This window comes from Panthera leo, chromosome D3 (genome assembly GCF_018350215.1).
Source record: "Panthera leo isolate Ple1 chromosome D3, P.leo_Ple1_pat1.1, whole genome shotgun sequence".
NCBI classification, from domain to species: domain Eukaryota; kingdom Metazoa; phylum Chordata; class Mammalia; order Carnivora; family Felidae; genus Panthera; species Panthera leo.
The window spans coordinates 10,024,731-10,041,550 of record NC_056690.1 but is presented as its reverse complement, the minus strand read 5'-3'; the positions used below and the strand labels follow the sequence as shown (position 1 = coordinate 10,041,550).

Below are 16,820 nucleotides of genomic sequence, written 5' to 3'. Positions count from 1 at the left end.
GAGCATGAAGCCTGGTTCTGATTCTCTGTCTCCCCCTCTCTCTCTCTCTGCCCCGTCCACACTTGTGCTCCCTCTCTCAAAAATAAATAACGAACATTAAAAAAAAATTCTGGGGGCATCTGGGCGGCTGAGTCGGTTAAGCGTCTGACTTTGTCTCAGATCACGACCTCATAGTTCATGATTACAAGCCAAGCGTCAGGCTCTACGCTGACAGCCCAGAGCCTGGAGCCTGTTTCAAATTCTGTGTCTCCCTCTCTCTCTTCCCCTCTCCTGCTCGCTCTCTTTCTCTCAAAAATAAACAAATATTAAAAAACACTGTTTTTTAATCTGACTCATTATGCTGATCATCAGTTTCTCAGTGATGCCCTTCATCACTGTCTTCCCTCTCTCAACTAGAAGCTCCCTTTTTCTTTTTTAACGTTTTTATGTATCTCGGAGAGAACGCTAGTGGGGGAGGGGCACAGAGAGAGGGAGACAGAGGATCTGAAGCAGGCTCTGTGCCAAGAGCAGCCAGCCCAAGGTGGGGCTCGAACTCACGAACCACGAGATCATGACCTGAGCCAAAGTTGGATGCTCAACTGACTGAGCCATCCAGGTGCCCCTCAACTAGAAGCTCCTTAAAGACAGAAACCCTGTCCATCTTGTTCGCCATAGTGTCCTGGGCAATAAGTCCAATGCCTGGTATGAAAAAATAAAGCTGAGTTCAAGTTCCTGTTCAGCAATGTGGAGCGGGGACTGTGACTGTTCTGCACCCAACCTCAGCGTTGCGGTGCAATCGGTATTTGTGGTACAGTGCTGGATGGTTTACTTAACCTCCCCAAGCCTCAGGCTCCTCCTCTGTAAAATGGAAATAAAGTCTATCTCAATAAGCTGATCTGACCTGTAGCCACCTCATGCGGCCATTCATTTGTTCCACACTTATTAATTCTAAAAGTCCTACAGGAAGTAAGTAATAGTCCATCATTCCCATAAACAGAATAGTAATAATAAAGTGACATAAACATTCGATAAATGTAAATACCCATTCAACAATTATTTATGGAGTTTCTACTGTGTTCTAGGCGCTGTGCCACATGCTAGAGGTAACTATGAAAGTAAGTATGGCATGATCCTTGTTTTTGAGGAAGTTTTCAATCAACTGGGTGAGAGGAGAGAGAACACGATCACAATGTGAATTGGTAAGTGACATACCAGAGTAAAACAGGAACATAGCACATTCCCTCTGGGGACAGTCTCCTACCCAAGTTGGTTTCAGGAGAGAAATCAGTTCACTTCCCAAAGTTATAAATGTCAACTCCCAAATTAAAACCACCACAAGGTATTTCACTTTCACTTATTCACTGCAATAAGGCTATAGATTCTCTCTAAAGAAGCCAGCCAATGCTGGAAATCTTCCAAAGGAATTAGATCCTTTTGTTTTTCTGGGTTTTTGCCAGCAGTCCAAACCAAAAGAGCCAAATGGAGCTATTGGCTCATCCATTTAATATTAACTGCCAACTCCCTTCTCCCAGAACACAATGCCCTTCTATTTCAGAGAAGCCCCCTCAGCAACTTGTTCCATGTCAATCAATGGCTGAATTAAGAAAGAGCACAGATTCAATCCTTTCAGATCCAATTCCAAATACAGGGCCAACTTCTCTCTCATTAAAAATAGGATTTAATAACTCATGCAAAAAAAAAAATTTTTTTTTAATAACTTACCTCAAATTCTTCCCAAAAGCCTTGTTTGACTTTATCTGTGGTCTCAGCTAATTTGCTTAGTTCTCGAACCCGGCTTTCTATTTCAGCAGCATTGATGCGTGTTGTGTTGAGGGGCTAATCAAATTCAGCAGTTGGTGTGAAATGAATAAAGTATTATTAAAAAAAAAAAAAAAAAGAGTTCCATCTTGATATTTGTAAGGCAAGGACAGGAAATTCAAAGGATACAGTAATTCACAACAAAAGTTTTCAAATACGGTTTCACTTTTCTGTTTTGTCAGAAAATGTATCTTTCTTCAATCCCCACACACACTTTACTCTGCTGATAGAAATTCAAACCTATTTTTCTTCATAAATCGATCCCAACATTATTTGGGGGAAGTCTGAAGTAGCAGTAAGTCCAAAGGGAGTAAGTGTAATCACCCAAAGTAAACCAAAGGGAGGCCTACTATGAACACTTGGCAAAAGCTTGCCTTAGAAACTCCATAAAGCCTTTTAGAGATACACATGGAGATATCACGGAAAGGACATAATACCTGGAATTCGTTTCCAAATACCCCAGGGGAAGAGCAGTGGAGTGCGGTAACAATGAAACAAGATTTTTAAGTTGATCACAATTGAAGCTGGGTGATGGGTGTATGGAGGTCCATGATGCTATTCTACTTCTGTATATTTAGAATAGTCTGTACCAGGATTTTCTAAACTCCGTAAGGAGATGAAGCTTTAGCTTTCTAATATTCTCACCTGCTTGAGTTGTAGCACTGTGCCCAATGTTTCCACCATGGGGTTCTTCTTGTAATGCTCCACGAGATCTGTCAAAGAGTCAAACCGTTCTCCTCCACCAACATCGTATTTCAGTTCCTTTCAAGACCAAAAAAAAGAAAAAAATCCTATTACCTTTATGTTAAATTATTATTTTTCCCAGCTGAAGTACAGAGACTGACTCTCCCCCAAAGAAAAAACGGCTGTCGTAGTACAAAGAAGAGAAAGCAAGGATGATGGAACAGGAAAGGCCGACCCAATGGGAAAGAGCTCACCGTGGGGTGTGAGATCTAAGTAAGTATCCCTCGGCACCAGCACAAAAGTCTCCCCTTCATACGTTAACTAAGTAGGTTAAAGAAACGAAAAGCAGCATTATTTACTATTTACTTACACTCTAGGCTAAGCAACCATACGGCAGGCTGCTGAAGAGAAGGTAAATAACAACTTCTCTCTGAAATGCAACAAACTCCAAGGCTGGCTAGGCAGCACTGAAGCCCCCAACACCCATGTCTCTATTTTCCCCTTCTAATGAAACTTTAAAAGGGAAATTATAGAGGCGCCTGGGTGGCGCAGTCAGTTAAGCCTCCGACTTCAGCTCAGGTCACGATCTCGCGGTCCGTGAGTTCGAGCCCCGCGTCGGGCTCTGGGCTGATGGCTCAGAGCCTGGAGCCTGCTTCCGATTCTGTCTCCCTCTCTCTCTGCCCCTCCCCCGTTCATGCTCTGTCTCTCTCTGTCTCAAAAATAAATAAACGTTAAAAAAAAAATTTATAATAAAAAAATAATAATAAAAAAATAAAAGGGAAATTATAAACAGAGACCAGGAAATTTTCTCTGACAAAAAGATCAGAATAGGCGACTTCAGGGAAACAACAGGAAAACAGTTAAACTCAGAAAATGCAAAACCCTAAAAATTAAATATGAAGATGTTTGGGTATGATCTTTTATTTAAAAATAAAACTGCGGTGGGGAGGGGGGGAAGCACTTTCAGAATGACAAAGGACAGACCTCTGAAAATCCATTCTTCCATAAAAGCAACCAAAATACTGGTAAAAACTGTCACCGACTTCTTCAGAACTCTGAAAATTAACCAAGGACTTGCACCAGCCCAAGGAACATTTATTTGAGAAAAATGATTGAATCTTGGTAAGGAGCAAACCCTGGCATTCTAACTTGCCCTCTCTTCCCATGCACCTCTCTCTTTCAGTAGCCTTGAAAACCAACAGCCTCATAACCACAGTAGCTGCGAGAGCCAGCATAGCCAGAGGGGACAGAATGGATTTGGAACCCTCTCAAGGGACCAATCCCCAGAGAGTGCTCCCTACAGGCAAACCTTGCTTTATTGCACTTCACTTCATTGTGCTTTGCGGATACGTTATTTTTTACAAATTAAAGGTCTGTGGCAACCCTGCCTCCAGAAAGTCTATTGGCACCATTTTTCCAACAGTATTTGCTCACTTTGTGTCTCTGTGTCGCGTTTTGATAATTCTTCCGATGTTTCCACTTTTTCATTATTACTGTATGTGTCACGGAGATCTGTGATCGGTGATTATGACTTCCTGAAAGCTCAGATGATCCTTAGTGTTTTTAGCAACAAAGCATTTTTTAATTAAGGTTTGCTGTCGTTGTTTTCTAGACATATTGCAACTGTACACTTAATAAGATACAGTATAGAATAAACAGAACTTTTATGTGCACTGGGAAACCCAAAAAATTCATTTGACTTGCTTTGTTGCAATATTCACTTTACTGCAGTGGTCTGGAACTGAGCCCACAATATCTCTGAGATATACCTGTATTGGGCCTGCTTAGCAGCTCCCTGGAAAAGCCCTGTTTTCAGAGCCTATGTTTATTTGACCTGACTTAGAGTTCACTCAGCCCTGTCTTCAGGGGATCTGCCAAAAACAATCAGCAGCAACTGTTTAATATCAGAGCAGCCTGAGGCAGCAATACCAACCAGTTAAAGCAAATAAGAGACTGACCAAAACGGAAAAAGGAAAATCTAGGTGATGTCCACATAGGGCTTGGAAAACCTCTAACATAGAGAGGCAAACCAAGAAACAAACGCTTAACTGTAGAGAACAAACTGATGGTTACCTGAAGGGAGGTGGGTGGGGAGAAAGGTTAAACAGGTGATGGGGATCAAGGAGTGCACTTGTTGTGATGAGCACCAGGTGTTACACAGAGGTGTCGAATCACTATATTGTACACCTGAAACTAATTATTACGCTGTATGTTAATTCACTCGAATTTAAATCAAAAGTTAAAAACAACAACAACAACAAAACCTCTAACATATTCTTGAGAATCCAGAGGGCTATGTGACTGTGCAGGGCTGTGTGAAGTGTAGGGAAGATCCAAGAAATCCCTTATCTTTACCTCTAGTTGACCTTGAGGTTATGCACAAACAGAAGGTGAAGGCTAAGGCAGAGTTGTAATCGGCCAGAGCGCTGAAAGTATGCCCCAACACACACCCACACACACAGAGCCCTCCCCAGTCTCTCCTCTGCCCCCGGTAAAGGCTAGGAGACTAACCACGCAAAGACTTCAGTGGCTACACATAGCGAAGAATACAGGAAAATCATGGAACACAGAAAGAGTAACAACTACAGCAACAATAAAAAAATAGCGACAGCAAACCCTGGAAAAGCCGGCGTCTGATTTCCAGAGTCCTCACACTGTATCACTTAAAATGTCTAGCTGCAAACAAAAAAAAAATATGAAACATGCAAAGAAACAGGAAAGTATGGACCAAACATGGGGGAGGGGAGAACACTTAATAAGAGAAACTGACCTTGAAAAAGCCCACATAAAGACTTGAAATCAGCAAGTATAAATATGTCCAAAGAACTAAAGGAAGCTTACTTTATAAATTAAAAGAAAATAGGAGGATGTTGTCTCATCAAATAGAGAATATCACAAAAACCTGTACACAAATGTTTACAGCAGCATTATTCATAATAGCTAAAATGCCCATCCATTTTTAACGGATAAACAAAATCTACTCTAGCCACACAATGGAATATTTGACAATAGAGTTTATTGACACACACTACAATATGGATAAACCTTGAAGACATTATGCAAAGTATAAGAAGCCAGACACAAAAGCCATGTTATATAATTCCACCTATATGAAACATCTAAAATAGGCAAATCCATGAAAATGAAAAGTAGATTAGGGGTTGCCAAGAGCTGGAGACAAGGGAAATGATGGGGAGTGACTGGGAATGGACACAAGGTTTCTTTTCGGGGCGATGAAAATGTTCTGGAATTAGTGTCGGTGATTGCATCATATGTGAACATACCAAAAGCCACTAACTGCTTTAAAAGGGCGAAATTACATGGTATGTGAGTTGTACCTCAATAAAGCTGTTTTTAAAAATATTTATGTAATTAAAAAATTTTTTTTGAATGTTTATTTTTTGAGACAGAGAAAGACCGAGTATGAGCGGGGTAGGGGCAGATAGAGAGGGAGGCACAGAATCCGAATCAGGCTCCGGGCTCTGAGCTGTCAGCACAGAGCCCGACATGGGGCTCGAACCCACGAACTGTGAGATCACAACCCGACCTGAAGTTGGATGCTCAACCAAATGAGCCACCCAGGCGCTCCTGTATTTATGTAATTTTAAAACTGAAGCAGTAAGTGAACAGTTTCTATTTAAGAAACTATGTCAAAACGAAGTTTGACATAGTTGACCAAGAATCAACCTCCTTAGTCCCATCACCACATTAAAAACAAGAAACAGTGAGTTCAATTCTCCGAGCCCGAATGCAGGAACTCTGTAACATGAAGGCAAATGCAGTCACAGGCCAGCCTGTGATAGTCATAAGGAGGAACCGAGGTCACCACTTTAGAAACATGGAAGAGTGAGGCTGACCGACTCCAGCCACAACCAAGCAGAAACAAATTCAATAGTACAGGGCAGAGGCGATTCACTGAGGCAGGATTTGATCTGCCAGAGATAGACTGGAAGTAAATAACAAAGTCCTGAAATGATGAAACAATTATAATAAATAATGTACTAAAAGCATATCAGCCTGTAACTAAACGAGCAAAGAAAATCTGACGTCGGAAGTGATGTCTGTCTTCTTCTGGCAGAAAAATCACCCAAAGACGACATTTTGCCAGACCTGTAGCTCAAGTGCGGCTTTACCTGACAGCGGATCATAACGTGGGTCACTTTAGACTTGCCATCGTTGCTCTCCCCTTTGTCGTCACCAGTTCGGACAGAGAGAACAAAATCTCCAGGATGGCTCTGGCTCTCTCGCACCAGAAAGCTGCCGTGTTTTCCTTTCTCCGTTAATAATTTCTCTGCTTCTTTCCCAGACAGGTGTCCGTGAAACCACCTAAATTGTTTTAAATGAAAATCGGTTGAGCTCTGCCATGAGGTCACAGCATTCTTTCACAAAACTGCCATACACAGCGAGCTCCTAAGCAATTAAAAAACAGACACAGTCCTCTAAGAGGTTGGTCAATCCCGCACAAGGCAGAATTTGCAGCCCAAGCAGGAAGGAAAAATGGCAAAGATGTTAAGAATAACAATTCAACTTTTTAAATGGGCCCACAGTCCTTGGGAAACAAATGTCCTCAATCTTTCCTATTTTCGTTTCCATCTCCAGCTTTTAAAAATGCATTTTGTCATTTCTCCATGCCCTACCCTAAAAGGATCAACTATGTAAACACAACCATTTAAAGAAATTAAAAGAGAAAATCATGGTAGAAACAGAAAATCATTTGAATGTTTGCCCTCGCTTTGGTATGTGCAAATTACATAAGAAAGGATTTTCATTATAAATGAAGCATCCCAAATGTTTTAATACGTCCAACCAACACTTTCAACAGCCTCCAAGTTTTCTGTCAATACCTTTGGAGCATACACTGGGCTATCATTTCAAACCCTAATGCGCATAACTTCTAGAGCAGGGGTGAGGGATTTTGTTAAAAATGTGAATTCCCATGCCTCACAACCAGAGGTAGTGACACATGAAGCCCGAAGGTGGCCCAGCAACCTGCATTTTTACCCAGCACTCCAGAGTCCTGATGTAGGCCATCAGAGGACACACTCTGAGACAACAGTACTCTCAGATACTATAAAAAACATCTTGGGGCACCTGGGTGGCTCAGTCGGCTGAGCATCCAATTTCAGCTCAGGTCATGATGGTTTCTGAGTTTAAGCCCCACATCGGGCTCTGTGCTGACAGCTCAGAGCCTGAAGCTTGCTTCCGATTCTGTGTCTCCCTCCCTCTCTCTCTCTGCCCCTCCTCCACTTGAGTTCTCTCTCAAAAATAAACAAACATTAAAAAAAAAAATTTTTTTTTTTAAACATCTTAATGGGGTGCCTAGATGGCTCAGTTAGAAGAGCATGTGACTCTCGATCTCAGGGTTGTGAGTTCAAGCCCCATGTTAGGGGTAGAAATTACTCAAATAAAAAAACAAACTTTTAAAAAATCTGAACCTAGTCATATTAATCATGCGGCTTTTTCCCTCAGCATCTTGGTAAGAAAGCAAGCACTATCATGGCAGAGAGTGCTAATGGCTCATCACTAGGGGAATATACTTTGAGTTATTTTTCATCCACCCTCAACTGAACAGAGTAAAATTCAGAGATAAACTGAGGTGGCTGACAGCCTTTTGCTTGAAGCTACAGTGGTAGCTGGAGAAACAAACTATCGGCATACAAAGAGGTGCAAACTGAAGAAACCTACCTGAAGATACAAAATATACAAACCTACTTAAGAGACCCTGAATTTGTACTGAGTCAGAGAGGAGACTGGGGCTGTAGAAAACCAATAAAAGCAATAAAAATAGGTCAAGCCCTGGCTTTCATCAGCTTAGTTCCAACATAAGGTAGCAGGGGTGGGGGAAGATCTCTGAAATAACGGAATTTCCTCTAAGCAAGGTCATTCTCCACATTTGTGGATACTACATAAAAGAACTGATGAAAAATCTGACCCTCTGAGCTCTCTGCTTTTCGGCTTCTGAGCTTAAACTGACATCTGTTGGCGGCATTGCTGAATAGCTGGTCAGGAGCTACCACTGAGAACGGTTGCTATTTTGGCATCTCCATTATCATTTGTTTTTCTCTCCTAACTCTCAAAGATTATCAGCTCAAGTCCAATAATCCTAAAATTACCACAAGTACCAAAAACATACAGGAATAATCTGAGATCCCTGCAGAGTAAGTGTAAGGAATACTGATGGCCACTTTTACAAGAAAAGGGGGATCTGAAAGTAATCTGAGCCCATTTCTTCCTTCAGTAAAACTTAACTTGAAAAGGTTACAGCTTGAGCAACAGATCAAGCCAAACCCCCACGATGCATTCAGAGAACACCTACAGCATGGAAGAGACGCACAGACTCTGGAGTCGCTAAAAGTCACTGACCTTTCAGAGGTAGGGTCTGCACAGTTCAAAGGATATTTGAGCTCAATAACATCTCCATTCTTCTCTTTTAATTGCCCGTGGTGTTCCATGTAATACTGGACCAGCTCAGCCAAAGTGGCAAACTTCTCCCCTCCGTACAGGTCATAGTAATCACCGGTGTTCTGAATCTTGATGTGGGTGACAGCTCCATTTCTTCTAAAATAGTCCATTAGGGGAGAAACGAAAACTAATAAAGAGCCATGCTAGTAAAAATGGATCTCATAATTCAATAGCAGATTTCACCTCAACGTGGAAACACACCCAAGAAACCGGTTTACATCTCTCCTGTAACAAACGCCGTGAGTCAAATGACCACGTGGTCAACCATTTCAACACAAAGGGCTCTGTTTATTGGTTCCTTTCCCTTGTACAACTTCTATGTTCAAAGTCTGACCTATCGGGGGCACCTGGCTGGCTCGGTCAGTCAGTGGAGTGTGCGGTTCTTGATCTCTCAGGGTTGGGAGTTCGGGCCCCCCATAGGATGTAGAAATTACTTAAAAATACAATCTTTGAAAGTCTGGCCTGTCAAACTGCATATATTAAGTGACAATAATTTTCCTCATCATTAATTAATCGAGACACATACGTTAAAGTTAAACATCCATCTATCTTGTAATCTACTAAATCTACTCATTAAGTATTTTGCTCCCCACAAAATGAAACTGTATGGCTATCAAAGACTTGTATAAGAATATTCATTGTAGCCTTATTTGGAATACAAAAATATTGGAAACTCAAATATTTAGCATCAAAATGGATAGTTATATACTCATACAATAGAACACAACACAGCAATTAAAAACAAAACAAAACAACACTGATACATACGACACGAACAAATCTCAAAAACATTACATTAAGAGAAAGAAGCCAGGGGATACCTGGCTGGCTCAGCTGGGAGAGCATACACTTGGTCTCAGGGTTGTGAGTTCGAGTTCCATGCTGGGTGTAGAGATTACTTAAAATCTTTGGGGCACCTGGCTGGCTCAGTCAGTTAAGCGTCTGACTCTTGGTATAGGCTCAGGTCACGATCTCACAGTTCATGGGTTCATGGATTTGAGCCCCATTGTCAGTTCGGAGTCTGCCTGGGACTCTCTCTCTCTCTCTCTCTCTCTCTCTCCTCTGCCCCTTCCCCTGCTTACACTCTCTTCTTCTCCCTCTCAAGATAAACATTTTTTAAAAAATCTTTAAAGAAAGAAAGACAGAAAGAAAGACAAAAAGACAGAAAGACAGAAAGAAAGACAGAAAGAAAGAAACTACTATCTCACAGACCACCTATTAATCACAAAAAGAAAGGGGCGCCTGGGTGGCTCAGTCAGTTGAGCGTCCAACTTCAGCTCAGGTCAGGATCTCATAGGTCCTAAGTTCGAACCCCACATCGGGCTCTGTGCTGACAGCTCGGAGCCTGGAGCCTGCTTCGGATTCTGTGTCTCCCTGTCTCTCTGCCCCTAACCCACTCACATTCTGTCTCTCTCTCAAAAAAAATAAACAAACATTAAAAAAAAAAATGTACTCATAATCACAAAAAGAAAAAGGTGCCTTTACAATGGGAAAATCTGGCAAACACCTCAATCAAGTGATTAAACTGAACACCCCTAAGGGGCTCCTGAGCAGCTCAGTTAGTGACACATCGTACTCTTGATTTCAGCGCTGGTCAAGATATCTCATGGTTCGTGAGTTCAAGCCCTACATCTTGCTTGGGATTCTCTCTCTCTCCCTCTCTCTGCTCCTCCCCTGCTCTCTCCTACGTGCTCTCTCTCTCTCTCTCTCTCTGTTTCTCTCTCAAAAATAAATACAATACAATACAATACAATACAACAACACAACACAACACAACACTGAACAGCCTTGAAAAATGGGACAAGCAGGCCCCATGTATTTCCCACTGTGAGATAATGGGGCGGGCCGAACACTGCCCCTGTCGTGCACTTGCCAAAGTTGTGTCATCTGAATTTAAAAATGAGGAAACGATCAGCAAATTGGATTGAAGGACAACCTACGAAATGACTGGCCTGACTGGCCAAAAAGCCAGAAGAGAGAGAAAAAAAAGAAAAGGTCAGGAGAGACTAGAAACATAAAAATTGAATGCAATGAATGATCCTTGACTAGATCCTCCTGAATCTAGTGTGGGGTGGCGGGTGGGGCACGACATGGGACACGGGGTGGGACTCAGACACTTGCAATCACTTCAAAAGCCATTACTGAAATAACAAGGGAAATCTGAATATGAATATCAGATGGTATTATAGAAGCAAGGTTAAAATGTATTACCTATAATAATGATTTTTTTCAAGATATGGAGTTTCTTTCCTTAATGTTTATTTTTGAGAGCAAGAGAGAGAGAGAGAGAGAGAGAGCGAGCAGGTGAGCAGAGGAGCAGCAGAGAGAGAGGAGGGCAGAGGATGTGAAGGGCTGAGAGCAAGCACAGAGCCCGATGTGCTACTCCAACTCACGAACCGTGAGATCATGACGTGAGCCAAAGTCAGACACTTAACTGAGCCACCCACGCGCCCCTCATAACTGAGTCTGTAGTTACACAGGAGAATGTTCTTGTTTATCAGACATAGACACTGAAGTTTTTTTGTTTTGTTTTTCCCAAGGAGGACTCTTGCCCAGCATGGAGCCCAAGACGGGGCTCGAACCCATGACCCTGAGATCAAGACCTGAGGATCCGACTCTTGATTTTGGCTCAGATCGTGATCTCATGATTCACGGGTTCAAGCCCTACATCAGGCTCTGCACTAACAGTGCAGTAATAGTGCAGAGCCTGCTGGGATTCTCTCGCTCTCTCTCTCTCTCTCTCTCTCTCTGCCCCTCCCCCGATTACACCAACTCAAAATAAGTAAATTTAAAATAATAATAAAATAAAATAACATAAAGGTAAAAATAGGGGCACCTGGCTGGCTCAATCAGTGGAGCGAGCAACTCTTGATCTCAAGGTTGTGAGTTCAAGCCCCATGTTGGGTATAGAGATTATTTAACATCACAATCTTTTTAAAAGTTTTAAAACAAAGTAAAAAATATATTGATTATCTGCACTTTGCTTTCAAAAGGTTCAGGGGGAAAAAGTAGACACACAAACACTCAGAAGGGACAAACATAACAACATGCTGGCAGGTGAAGAGAAGGTGGGTGGTCACATATTCATCGTTCAACGTTTCTATAAGCCAGAAATTTTTCAAAATAAAAAGTTGAGGGGCAAGGAAAAAAAAAAAAATCCCACCAAGTCTCTAGTCCCGGTCCTGCCGCTGAGTAGCTGCGAGACTAGGTTACTAACTTAACCTCTGGGCCTCAGCTTAGTCACCCGTAAAATGAAGATAATTGTGGTACTTATTCATAGGTTGCTGGGAAAATTAAATAGAATGGTATGTGTAGAGTGCTTGGCACAAGGGCCTGGTGCATATGTCAAGTCCTCAATCATGTCCGCTGTCACCATCATGATCATCATATGCTCTCCAAACAAACTCTTACAGCTCAAATATCACACAACGTTTAAGTTAGAGGTCCGTGCTGATTCAAGCCCTGAGGACTCACGAAGACCCATTCCTTGTATTAAAACACAAGAAAAAGTTAACGACGGGGGCTCCTCAAAAACTAGTCCAAGCCAAAAAGAGGTTTCCCAAGTCCCAAAGGGATCCTAAATAAACCCACCACAGTTTATCCAACCCTCTATTGTGGGAGTGTTTTCAGTTTGTTTTACATTTTTTGAACAGTATGGCCAACATCCTGTTACAGGTCTCTTTGAGCAGATGGGACGGTTTTCTAGAAACTGACCTTCTCTTACATACTTATTTCCCTTACTCTAGATTATTCCAGGAGCTGTAACGCTACTGCCTTATGATTTTGCTGTTATTATTACTATTTTCAAATAAGGAAGTAAGTAAGATGTGTTGGCCATACTGTTCAAAACATTTGAAACATAAAAACAACTCAGTGTCCCACAACAGAGGACTGGATAAACTGTGGTAGGTTCACAACATTTGAGTATAGCCATCAACATTAAAATTAATAATTAGATCTCTATGTACCAGCACAGACCTCAAAAAGTTTAAACAGGAAGTTGCAGAATAATAGATACATTCTAAGGCCTGTGTATGTGAATTCTAAAAACACACAAACCAATTTTATATTGTTCACAATAGCAGCAAGACAGTGCAAGTATAAAAACACATTCAGGAAGGATACATGCCAACCTCTCGATGGCGGTTTCCTCTGGGGAAAGAGGGAGGGGATGGGACTGGGCAGGGGAACAAACGGGACCACAACTTCCTCAGTGATGTTTTATTTCTTGAAAAAGAAAAGTGATCTGAAGAACCTCTTCAAAAGCATTTTTCCCATTAAGAAATCAACAGAAGGAAAAGGGAAAACGCACGCAACCAGGTTCAGGATGTGTGGAACCCGGATCAAGTGTTGGTGACGACGGTCTGTTCACCTCACCCACGGGGGTCTCTCAGGGGAGAAGAAGTGCCCATCATGACGCCCCTTCTGCTGTATTCCCACGCGCCCACTCTCGGGAGGCCTCGCCTGAGGCCCGTGAGCAGGCTCGAGTCGCATCTGACACGTGGGCCAGGCCTCGCCATGGGCCAGCAGGCAGGCCTTCGGACTCTCAGGGAGGGTAGCAAGCGGTCCTGGTGTGGTCTTAACGTTTCTCACCCCTTCGGGGTTCTCTTTTTCTTCCAACTTACCTGACAGAAAGGGTGAAGTCTCCAGGGTTACTTTTACTGGGCCTCGCCAAAAAACTGCCATCAACTCCTCTTGTCAACAGCAGGTTTTCTGCCTCCACGCCAGTGATGTTTGGGTGAAACCATCTTAAGCAAGAGAAAAATGGAGAGAGCCATGAAAACCAAGGGACTCTGTCACTTCCCACACCATCACACCGAAAATGCCTAGGGGCAGAGCAGCTAATAGAAATAAAAAACAAGGGGAGCCTGGGTGGCTCAGTCAGTTGAGCGACCGACTCTTGATTTCAGCTCAGGTCATGATCTCATAGTTTGTGAGACTGAGCCCCACACTGGGCTCTGCGCAGACAGGGAGAGCCTGCTTGGGATTCTCCCCTCCCTCTTTCTCTGCCCTTCCCCACCCCCAAATAAATAAACTTAAAAAAAAAATCTTTACAAAAATACAAAACAAGACCTTCCCTTCCTCTTCCCCCTCTTCTCCTTGGTCACTCCCACCCCCCCTTGACTTCCTCTTGGTAGGAGCCTAGCTAGCATCCTGCCAGCACAATGGGTGGGGCTGGGGCATGGTCAGTGGGACCGGGGCTGGGGGTTTGGATACTAAGCCAAGCCCAAAGCCCAAAAAGACAGTCCAGGAGATTGAACACATGGAGTGGAATTACACAAGTAAATAAACAAAGAAACTAATGAATAAACATACTGAGGATAATGAGAGCCAGATTTCTCACTGTTGGAGAGGCAATATACATATAGACAGGGAGAACACCCAAATAAACTCTGGTGTTAGATTAGAATCGGAGGTAATGTAAACTCTAGCTTTTAACATACATATAGAGATAACTATAGAAATACAGATGTAGGTTTCCATGTAGGTATGTGCATATGTATGATGCACACAGATTTTCCTAGCTCTTTCTTCTAAAAGGGCCTGGAAGCAATGACACCCCAGTAGCCATCAGCATAACCAGCCCCCTTATCATGGTTTCTAAATACTTTTCTCCAACAAAAGGAACCGGGTTTCTTGGAGAAAAAGCTGATTCCAGTTCTGGGCACTAAAAGTAAGATGAATTTGGAACACCTTCCTGTATCCAGCTCCAGTGAGGACATGTCAAAAGAATACAAGAGCCAGCTTAAAGGGACTCATACCTGCCAAATTAGACAATTTGTACCTCAAAATTAAAAAACGATATTGGGGCATCTGGGTGGCTCAGTTAGTTAAGCATCCAACTTCAGCTCAGGTCACAATCTCACAGTTCGTGAGTTCGAGGGCTACGTCGGGCTCTGTGCTGACAGCTCGGAGCCTGGAGCCTATTTCAGATTCTGTGACTCCCTCTCTCTCTGCCCCTCCCCTGCTCATGCTCTGTCTCTCTCTGTCTCAAAAATAAACATTAACCATTTTTTTTTGAAATAAAAAATGATATTAATAGAAAGCAGACCATTGAATAAAATAAGAAACCTAACAGTCCATATGGATCTCAATTTTTTTTTAACTAATTACGGTTCTTCCAAAAATTAAGTATGGACTAACCATGTACACCGAAATTCCACTTCTGGGTATATACCCAAAAGAACTAAAAGCAGGAACTCAGATATTTGTATACACATGTTCATAGCAGCACTACTCATAACAGCCAAATGGTGGATGCAACCCAAGTGCCTACCAACGAACGAATGGATCAACAAAATGTGATTATGTACATCAACGGAATATAATTCAGCCTTGATAAGTTAGAAATTCTGCCACACGCTACAACACGGATGAACCTCGAAGACATTGTGTTGAGTGAAACACACCAGTCACAAAAGGGCGTATACTGTAAGACCCTACCTCTCCATGATGCACCTAAGGTAGTCAAACCCAAAGAGACAGAGAATAGGATGGTGGTTGTCAGGAACCGGAGGAGGACATGGGGGTGTTAGTGCTTAACAAGCACAGAGTTTCAGTTGAGAAGATGAAAATGTTCTGGAGATGGATGGTGCGGGTGGCTGTCCACCAACGTCAATGTGCTTAATGCCACTTAAAAATCATTAAAATGATGCGGCGTCTGGGTAGTTCAGTCGGTTAAGCGTCTGACTCTTGATTCAGCCCAGGTCATGATCCCACAGTTCATGAGATCGAACCCCGTGTTGTGCTCTGCACTTACAGTGCAAAGCCTGCTCAGGATTCTCTGTCTCCCTCTCTCTGTCCCTCTCCCACTAGCGCACACACACACACACACACACACACACTCTCTCTCTCAATCAATCAATCAATCAATCTTTTTGAAAGTTTTAGGGGCACCTGGGTGGCTCAGTTGGTTGAGTATCTGACTTCGGCTCAGGTCATGATCTCATAGTCCATGGGTTTGAGCCCCGCGTCGGGCTCTGTGCAGACAGCTCAGAGCCTGGAGCCTGCTTCGGATTCTGAGTCTCCCTCTCTCTCTGCCCCTCCCCTTCTCACGCTCTGTCTCTCTGTCTCTCTCTCTCTCTCTCTCAAAAATAAACATTAAAAAAAGTTAAAATAAGTTTTAAAAAATGGTTAAAATGACAAATTTTCTGTTATGTATATTTAACTGCAATCAAATACAGGAGGACAAAGGGAAAGCTCTTTGCAGTAGAAGCACAAAGAATGATATATAATAAATACAGGAGTGACAGAATTAGGAAATCACCTTTTGGTAACTGTCACATTAATAGGTCAGGCAAGAACTGTCACAAGGCACTAAAACTAGTGGGTGAACATTTCAGGAAATATAGGGTGTTTATAGCAACTCAAAGTACCTCCCCATGAAATGTTTATTAATTACTTATTAATTAACAAATAAAAAATACTCAGGGGCGCCTGAATGGCTCAGTTAGTTAAGTGTCCAACTTCGGCTCAGGTCATGATTTCACGGGTTCTTGAGTTCGAGCCCCACATCAAGCTCTGCAGAGAGCTCAGAACCTGGAGCCTGCTTCAGATTCTGTGTCTCTCTCTGCCCTTCCCCCACTGACACTCTGTGTCAGTGTGTGTGTGTGTGTGTGTGTGTGTGTGTGTGTCTGTCTGTCCATCTCTCTAAAAAATAAACATTAAAAAAATTTTATAGGGGCGCCTGGGTGGCTCAGTTGGTTAAGCGGCCGACTTCGGCTCAGGCCATGATCTCGCGGTCCGTGAGTTCGATCCCTGCGTCGGGCTCTGTGCTGACAGCTCAGAGCCTGGAGCCTGCTTCAGATTCTGTGTCTCCCTCTCTCTGACCCTCCCCTGTTCATGCTCTGTCTCTCCCTGTCTCAAAAATAAATAAA

At 42.7% G+C, this 16,820-nt stretch overlaps 1 protein-coding gene across 2 annotated transcripts in view; it reads right to left on the bottom strand.

The window, feature by feature from the left end:
• PTPN11 (protein tyrosine phosphatase non-receptor type 11) overlaps positions 1 to 16,820 on the bottom strand; it is an 80,842-nt gene that overhangs the window by 45,774 nt on the left and 18,248 nt on the right. For both annotated transcript variants that reach the window (XM_042911741.1, XM_042911742.1), the window contains exons 2-6: positions 13,569 to 13,691; positions 8,845 to 9,039; positions 6,615 to 6,807; positions 2,443 to 2,559; positions 1,702 to 1,815 (exon numbers count right to left, since the gene is read on the bottom strand). In XM_042911741.1, the coding sequence (XP_042767675.1) occupies positions 1,702 to 1,815; positions 2,443 to 2,559; positions 6,615 to 6,807; positions 8,845 to 9,039; positions 13,569 to 13,691 (742 nt within the window). The remainder of the gene's footprint in view (positions 1 to 1,701; positions 1,816 to 2,442; positions 2,560 to 6,614; positions 6,808 to 8,844; positions 9,040 to 13,568; positions 13,692 to 16,820) is intronic.